The sequence below is a fragment of the Notothenia rossii genome (genome assembly GCF_949606895.1).
Source record: "Notothenia rossii genome assembly, chromosome: 7".
NCBI lineage: Eukaryota > Metazoa > Chordata > Actinopteri > Perciformes > Nototheniidae > Notothenia > Notothenia rossii.
The window spans coordinates 50,503,266-50,512,537 of NC_136905.1; the positions used below are offsets into that span (position 1 = coordinate 50,503,266).

Genomic DNA, 9,272 nt, shown 5'->3' on the forward strand with positions numbered 1-9,272 from the left:
TAGAGCTCCTAATTGACATGAGAGCCAGAGGCAAGGCCTCTAACCATTTCATGCCTGTCTCCTCACATGCTTTGCTGAGTTTCTGTTTGATGTTCTGGTTCATCCTTTCTACCTTTCCCTGAGATTGGGGGTGATAGACAGCTCCAAAACTGTGTCTTAGTCCTAAAGACTGTTCTACTGTGCGTAGGTCGTGGTTCTTGAAATGGCTGCCATTGTCTGACCTCACTTTCCTAGGAAACCCATGTAGTGGAATGTAATGAGTGACTAAGAACTTGATCACTGAGTCTGCATCTTCTCTCCTGCATGGCATAGCTTCTGGCCAACCTGTGTATGCATTGACTACAACTAGTAAGTATCTGAACCCTCTTACTTTGTCAATCATGTCAGTGTAGTCAATTATGATTTCTTCTCCTGCCATCTTAGGTAAAGGAAACTTTCCCTGGTGCGGTTTTACAGTGGCTCTGATGTTATGGGTTAAGCAAATTACACATTCCTCTAGGTAATTAGCTATCATGTCAGGTAGGTAGGGGTGCCACCAGTGAGTCAGGTGTCTGTTCATTTGAGTTTTGCCGCAATGTGTTGGGCCGTGTGCTTCTTTAAGCATTGATCTTATCCATCCTGGGGGTATCACTGGTCTCCCATCTGGGGAGTACCATATCCCGTCTTTGTTGGTAGCTCCTCTGTCTAACCATACTGTCTTGTCTTGAGGAGACCCTGTTGCTTGAGCTTCTTTAAGAGTATCATCTGTTACTGCGGGCAGTAAGTCAGCAGATTTTAAGACCAGCATTTGAAACTGGGGTATATACCCTGCTCTGGCTTTAGCTGCCTTGTCTGCTGCATTGTTACCCCAAGCCAAATAGTTGTCCACCGTGCTGTGACCTTTACATTTAAGTAAAGCTAGTTTGTTGGGTAACATTACTGCTTCTGCAAGCCTTTTGATCTGTTTCTCGTGTTTGATGGGAGTATTGGTGGATGTTACAAATCCTGCTCGCATCCATTGGCGCATCTCCACATGTATGACACCATGAACATATGCTGAATCTGTATGAGCTCCTGCGGATGATGTCACATATGCTGGTCACGTGACGAGAAACGAAGGGGGCAGCCATTTTGGCAGTAATCGCGTCAGTAAATTCATTGGCAGGCACTGGCAGACTGTCGAGGATGGTGGATAACTGCTGTGCACCAGGTTGCACAAATAGGCGTGGGAAGAAGAAAGGTGTATCTTATTATCGCATTCCAAAAGACGCGGAGAGGAGGGAAAAGTGGATCGCAGCGATTAAAAGAGCCAGGAGCCGTCTGAACAAGACTGAAAGATGGGACCCCCCGGCCGTTTGCTTTCGCTTATGCAGTGATCACTTCATATCAGGTGGGTGAAGGAATACAGTACAATGCTACAAAAATAGATAAATAAAGGTTAAAAACGCCAGCCACTTTGGTTGAGTACGTTCAAAAATACAAACTAGTTTCAGACGCACTGCAGTAGCTATCCAAGCTAATAAACAAACATGCTAACGTGACACTGCCGTAGCTAGACAAGCTAATAAACAAACAATGCTAACGTGACACTGCCTATCAAACTGGAATAATTTAATACTTACCCTTGCAGTGATGATGCCGAAGTTTTTGGATGTAAGACTCCACAGTTGAATGTTGTTTACGAAGCCGGACTGACACCATTTGTAAGCCTCCAAGCTTTTGTAAGCTCTGAGGGAGTCTCCTGAGTACACTGATGGAAAGCTTACAAGATAGCTGTGGATGTCCGCGTAGCGCAAGTCGGGTACATCGTCTTCAGAGCAGGAGGTTATGCTCTTGAAAAGCACACCGGGTGCATTATATGGGTCGCTTATATTTAATCTTTCTAATTTTGTACTATAAAGCCGAATTTCACTTGAATTAAAATGAGATGTATACTCGCACGGTAGGAAAACGCTGGCGCCGGTCGTCATGTTTACTGCCAAAATGGTGGCTGATAACCAAAAGTCACGTGACCGCAGGAGCTCTATAGATGTTTACATCTTTTCCCTTTGATAGCTCTAATGCTGCAATGACTCCCATTACTTCTGCCAACTGTGCTGAGACTTTCCCTGTTACTTCTCCTGTTGATCTTTCTTCAAACTCTCCCTCAGCTTTTTGACTCACGACTGCGTAGGCCGCTTGGAGCCCTTTGGTGGGGTGTCTAAAACAACAGCCGTCTGTGAACAGGTTTTCTGCATGTGGCATAGGCTCGTCTCTGAGATCTATTCTTAGCTTCACATCCTGGATGATTCTTTCCTCACACCTATGGGGTTCTCCGCTGCCAATGGTGTCTGCGCTGTTAACTCCTTCATGTGTGTAGGTGATGTGTGCTTGCGTCAGAGTTTTCTCTAACCTGGTCTGTCTTGTGGAAGTCATTGTGAATGCACTTGAGTTCACAAAAGAGACAATGCTATGTGTTGTCAGTACTGTCAAAGGGTGTCTCATCACAATGTGTGAAATTTTGTTTAAGATACGTGCTGTACCTGCTGCATGTCTTGTGCATGGAGGTTCCCTGTTCTCCACTCTGTCCAGTGTGACACTAATGTACATCAGTATTGACCTACATCCCCCCTTTTTCTGAAATAGAACACCATTTACTGTGTTCTCATTTTCAGAAACATCAAGGAAAAATGGCAATGCATAGGATGCAGAGGCGAGAGAGGTGACCTGGGACATGGATTGTTTGAGAGAAATGAACGCAGCTTCTGCAGCTTGTGTCCAGGCCAGTGTGACAGTGAGATTGCGCATGCCTTTCTCATTGATCAGTGTCCTCAGTACAGCTGTTCTTGGGTTATACTCTGGGATATAGTGTCTGCTGTAGCCTGTGAGACCCAGAAAAGATAACATGTCTTTGACTGTCCTGGGTTTTGGGTGATGCAATATAACCTCCTGATGTGTTGCTGACATGCCCGTACCTGCTGGAGAGATAACTCTGCCCAAAAATGTCACCTCTTTACGGGTGCATTGTAGCTTTTTCTTGGAGACCTTGAACCCTGTTGCATGGAGGCGAACCAGTAGGTTCCTGGTGGCCTCTAAACAAGAGGCTGCGGAGGGTGCTGCAATGAGAAGGTCATCTACATACTGGATCAACACCACCCCCTCTGGTAATGAAACGCCATCTAGCTGTTCCCTGAGTATTTTGTTAAATATTCCTGGAGACAGACTGAAGCCTTGGGGCAGTCTCGTGTACTGTAGTTTCTCCCCTCCCATTGTAAATGAAAAAATAGGCCTCATCTTCTCCGCCAGGGGTATGCAGAAGAAAGCGTTGGCCAGATCAATACAGGTGAACCAGGTATGTTCAGGTGTGATATTACAAATAGCCGTGTATGGGTTAGGCACTGGTACCAGAGCTGTAGTTGTAATAGCATTAATGGTCCTTAAATCATGAGCCATTCTGTACTCCCCGCTAGGTTTTGATACCGGGAGTATTTGAGTGTTCCACTCGCTTTGTGAGGGTTCCAACACCCCTGCTCTCTTCAGACCCTCAACTAGGGCTGGGCGATATGGAAAAAAATGTTATCACGATATGTTTTTCCATATTGATCGATCTCGATTCTTATCACGATATGTAGTTTTTGCAGATGCTGCCAGTGTGAGGGACATCCTGAAGCTTGAAGAAACAAGAGATTCACTGAAACTTTATAATAAAGTTTAATGCCTTCCAATAGTGAGAACAAAATGCTTTCGCTCATACAGAATAAAAAAAAAAAAACAATTATTAAATAATAATAATCTCAAATATTTGTACAAAACCAAGGCAGTACAAAACCAAGTGGGTCAGACCCTCTGACACATTAAAGTGCTAAACATAAAAAACATGTGTAATGTGTAAACATAGTAAACCAGTCACAGTTATTCTACATCTTGTGCAGTAGTGAACATCATTTACCCCATTACAGGTTTTTTGCAAGAAAGACAAGTCTGTTCACCACATCTGGCTTTAAAGCTGCCCTATGGCAGGACACAATATTGCCACTTGTACTAAAAGCACGCTCTGAGGGTGAGCTGGTGGCAGGAATACATAGATACCGCTTTGCCAGGAAGCTCACTCTGGGGTATGATGTGCAGTGGATTTTCCACCATGCCAGGGGGTTGGTCTCACCGTCTACTTCTGGAGCTAGCAGGTAACTGTTCAGTTCAGCCTCAACATCCTGCTCATCTGTTAGACTAGAGGTAGAAACAGAGTAGGACTTCTTGAAAAAGCTGCCCAGTGTCTTCCTCTGCATTTTGGCTGGTGGAGCTGAAGCTGTAGCAGTAGCAGTAGCTGTAGGTGTGAGAGTAGACTGTGGTGTGCTCTGACAGTCACCCAGGATCTGTGCCACAGCTCTGGATTTCACAGCCTCTACCTTGTCACCTTGGATGTAGCGGGTCTTGAACCGAGGATCAACAAGAGATGCCATGTTAAGGAGGTCATCAGTGGCATCATCATCATACTTTTCATTCAAATATGTGGTGATAGTAGTTTTGATGGCCTTCGTTAGCTCTGTGTCATCCTCTCCTGGCTTCAAGACCTCTGTATTGAAGAGCTGTAGGACAGGTTTCACACAAGAGACACTGACATGTGCTTCACCAGAGAGGGCATCAGTGAACTCAACAAGTGGATTAAGGGCCTTGTGTACAGACTCCAAGACCTCAATGTCTTGCCATGAGAGAGCCAGGTGCCTTGTTTTTCTATCAGCAGATAAAACCTTTGAAATGGCCTTCTCCTGCTCCAGTACTCGTGCTATCATTGCATGGCGAGAACCCCACCTGGTAGGTGATTCTGTCATCAACCGGTGCTCAGGTAGGTCGAGCTCCTTTTGTGCAGCTGTTAGTTCTTTTTTCTTCTTCCATGAGTATGAGAAAGTACTAACCACTTTTTTGCTCACACCCATGGCTCTCTCTATTCTCTTGTCTCTCACACTTCGCTCTGTAGATGACAAAAATGTAGTATTATTAGTATTAAGTATTATTTAAAAATTAGTTTCTGTCTTATAATAATAAATCATAATATTGTCATGACATCCTTGATATGAAAATCAATTAGACTACACACATAAACATATTTTTCCTCAATTTAAGTTGAGTACAGTGATAGAATATAAACTCTTCATTCAAATACATCTTAGATGCAAAATGTTAGTAATGATCGAATTATCACCTAGTATCAGTATCAATAGTTATAAAGTGATAGCCTGTACATTGGTTTATTGAGGCATGTAAAGTGAAATAATTTTGTTTTCAGATACATTCCTATTTCTATTCCAATTTATACACATCAGTAATTACCAGGTGCAATAATTACATAGGCTACTAAGTCCCAGTTACCAATTTTGAGAATATACTTTATGAAGAATAAATCACATTGTTACTATCATTTCATGAGAAGAGGTAAAAATATACATTTTATTCCAGCTTTATGGGCAACAGTGTATAAGAATACGAATCATTACACTGAGCTATTATTAGAGCTGAAAATGTAGCCTTTGACATCATCATGAACTTTTTTTATTATTAGCCTATCATCATGAACTTACCAATGGCAAGGTGCAGTCGATGACCAAAGCACTGCAGCCGGGACCAGCCTTTGAGGGAAACAGCCTTGACAACGTTTGCACCGTTGTCTGTTGTGATGCACACCTGTCGGTCTTCCCTAAGGCCCCAGGATTTGAGTGCATCCTCCAGCCCCTGGCTGATGATTTCCCCAGTATGGTCCTCTGGGAAGTATGCTGTCTGTAAGCATTTGCTGTGTAGAGCCCACTCCTCGTCAATGAAATGAATCGTGAGACTCATATATGGCTCCGATGTACGGCTAGACCATAGATCGGTGGTGGTGGCAAAGTATTTAACATCATTCAGATGAATTTCCACCTTACGACGGCATTCATTATAAAGCTGTGGCATCGCCGTCCGAGAAAAGTATTTTCTACCAGGGAGCTCGTACCTGGGGTCTAACACTTTGATCAGTTTCCTGAAGCCTTCTTTTTCCACTGTGTACAGGGGCATCATATCTTTAGCGAGGCAATAAGTGATAGCGCTCGTTATAGTTTTGCTCCGCTTTGACTGTTTTTCATACGGGGCAATGGCTGCAAAGCACGACTGGATGGATTGTTGTTTATTGATGTTACCGGGTGACGTGTGTGTGTGGCTTAGCTTCGTGTGTGGTGTGCTAGCTTGAGCCCGCAGTGTCACACTCTCTGTGTAGTTAGTGGGGTGGTGCCTTTTCAGGTGATTGAAAAGGTTAGTCGTATTCCCCGTCCTGGCTGGTACTACCCACCGGCATATTTTGCAGACCGGCTTCGTCTGCTCCTGGTCGCTTTTGCCATAACCGAACCATGTCCACACAGCTGACGTGGTGTGACATTTTTTGTCAACTATGTCTTCTAGTAGGCCTACGGTGTCGCTTTCGCGTTCGCCAATAATTTCACTTTCACGGTCCTCTTTAGTTTCGCTCATTTTTGACAACTTCTTTGTTCATCCCTTTCTCCCTCTGTCTTCAGTCTCACTCTGTGGCCACGCTGCTCGCTCGTGGGCGTGTCCTACCGGCATACAGCAGCCAAACTGATACTGGTGTTGTTGCGCCTAGGCGGCCTACTTTTTATTAAGATGTCATATCGAATAATATGTCCCAAGCATAATATCGCAATCGATCAAAATTTTATCGCGATCCCGAACCGAGATCGAATTATCGCCCAGCCCTACCCTCAACTGCCTTGCTGATTCCCCCTTTGGCCTGTGGTTTAACAGGGTACTGTGGTTGATATACAGGCATAGTGCTACTCACTTCAAATGTTATTGGTGCAGCCTTTGAGCAGAAACCTACGTCATGAGAGTCAGATGCCCACAGGTCAGGTGGGAGGTCACGCAACATGTCTTCAGTAAATGAATGGTCAGTCTTTTCTCTACCATGATGTCTCTCCACTTCGTGTCTCTCCATGAAGATGCATTCTTGTGTGCAGATTTTTAGAGCATAAGCCTTGTGTGAGGGAGAGTATGTGAGTGCTGCTATTTGTGTTGGTTCCCAATCCTCGACTTCTAGCAGTGTCTTTACCATAGGACCAAGTTCCCTGGCTTCATAGCCCCTCCTGATAGCTAATGAAATGTGTGGTGTGGCCTCAGCTGACATACGGTACCAATAGAGTTGCTCATCAGTGAGTTCAACAGATGCAGCCACCCCCGCTTGACCCATAAATAAATTGGTTGTGGCTACGTCCCAAATGGACATAGCCACCTCTGCGTCATACGCATATGCATAACTTTGGTCGTCCATTCTATCATAATTCAGCGTCAGATGGGGAGGATCTGGAGGGGAACCATAAGGCCTGAGGAGGTTAATCCACGGCTTCCATTGTTGAAAAATGGAAAATAGTCCTGGTGTGTTGTCTTGGGGCCGGTCGAGCAACCCCCAGTATATAGTGGCCTGCTGAGTTGCTTCTGCTGCAGTGGATTGGGCCAACATCATTTGAGAAGCTGACTTTATGGTTGACAGTGAACAATTGAGGCGAGTGCCATTTGGGAATGATATTATTAGTCCGTCGGGGGAACAGAGGATCGAGGCGTTAGCTTTGATAAGAACATCCCGCCCCATGAGGTTAGCCGGACTTTGGGGTGCCAAAATGTACTGATGAAGAAATAGCTGGCCCGCTATTCTGGTGGGTAATGGCGTAGTGAGCGGCACCTGCTCTATTGCTCCCGAAAACCCTATGACTGAGACCGTATTACTGGACTTGGATGTGTTAAAAACGGGGGAGTTGATAGTTGAATATCGAGCTCCTGAATCAACAAGGAACGGTAATTTCGCGTGTTTTACAGTCATGTCCATGTAAGGGTCCGCCAGGCCCGTACATTCAGGGTTCCCTGGGCGACCTCATTGTGGTGGGTAATAGTCTTGTTCGTACTGGACAAACTGGCCATAGGGAGCAGCCATCACATTTGGTGCAACGTGACCCTGGCCTTGGTGTTGGGCCTGTGGGGCTGCCTCATGGGGTTTCTGGACATACTGCATATCTGCTCTGTTCCCTTGTCCATGCCCTCTCTGTCCCCCTTGTCCCCGCCCTTCCTGTGGAGGGGTTCCCGTCGGGCACATCTTGTACCAGTGGCCGGTCTGTCCACAGATGAAACACCCCCTCTGTTGATATTGGTACATTCCTGGAGCTGTTTGAAACCCTCCTCTACCCCTAGGCCTGCCTCTGAACCCGCCCCTCTGTTGCTGAAAACCATTATTGTAGCCGTATTGGGGCTGGTTATAGAATGGACCTTGGTTGGGAAAACCCCCATTTGGGTTTTGCGGCCCCGGTGCCTGGTCTGCCGGTGCCACAGGATGAACAATCAGCTGTTTGGCACTTTTCTTCTCATTTTGAACTGTTTTACGGGCTATTTCTAGCTGAGCACGGAGTAGTTGCACTCTTAACTCTTCTTCCTCAGTTTTATTCTTTGTAAGTTGTTTGTTAAATTTTCCTACATGATGGCCCAGATGACGCTCCCATGTCTGCGTGTTTAGTAGATCAACTTCTGGGTTGTCCTCCATAAGAGCTTTAATCTCGGCAGGTACTGCTGCTAATATGGCTTTACGGAACATCTGCATATGTTGGTCACTATTTTCTGGACTACAGTCAGTAGCTACTATGTATTGTGGCGTGACCTGAGCAACATGGTTGCTGCGGCCTCCCCAGGTGTGAACGTGAAAGACAATGAGCCGTAACCTCCTCCCGTCTGTGGGAAATGTGCTCTCATTGCCAAGCTCAGCAAGCTGTGTATGTTGTTGGAAGAGATAGGCTGGTTATCGTTCATTGTTACTGTTCCTGATCTTTCCTCAACTCTCTTTACGTCATGGCTGGAAGTCTGTTGTGCTAATATCCTCCTGAAATCACCAAGGCAGATTGTTTGTCCTACTGACATATCAGCAAACTTTCTCATCCAATGTCTCCCTCCCTCAGTAGGTAGCGGCATTTTGTCAACCAGTGCATGCACATCTCCTAGTGAGAAAGGGTGGTAAGCGGTATTCCCATTGGGGAGTGCCACCAAAGGAGCCTGTAATACTGGAACCATAAAGGGAAGAGGTGTGTTGTCCTCTGAGGTGTGTTGGGATCTCAAAGTCATACGGGGAAGTGCAAGGACCTGTGTAGCAGTCAGTTCAGAGATTGTTCCTGTCATACTTATGTACTTAACCTTGCTCTTGCACACCCTGCCGTTGACATCTCCCTGTTTTGCTCCAGAGGAACACTCACCCCTCTCATCCCCCGATGCCCCTCCCTTGCTGGTGTAGTAATGGCCTG

The 9,272-nt window shown here is 45.6% G+C and overlaps 1 protein-coding gene across 1 annotated transcript; it reads right to left on the bottom strand.

Moving 5' to 3' along the window:
- Positions 1-3,535: 3,535 nt before the first annotated feature.
- LOC307045766 (E3 SUMO-protein ligase ZBED1-like) lies at positions 3,536-6,453 on the bottom strand (the record flags this gene model as incomplete). The annotated part of the gene is made up of 2 exons (XM_079691713.1): positions 3,536-4,927; positions 5,535-6,453. 2 exons carry the CDS (start codon positions 6,451-6,453, stop codon positions 3,912-3,914), a joined length of 1,935 nt encoding a protein of 644 aa, XP_079547839.1. The 3' UTR covers positions 3,536-3,911.
- Between the last annotated feature and the right edge of the window lie 2,819 nt (positions 6,454-9,272).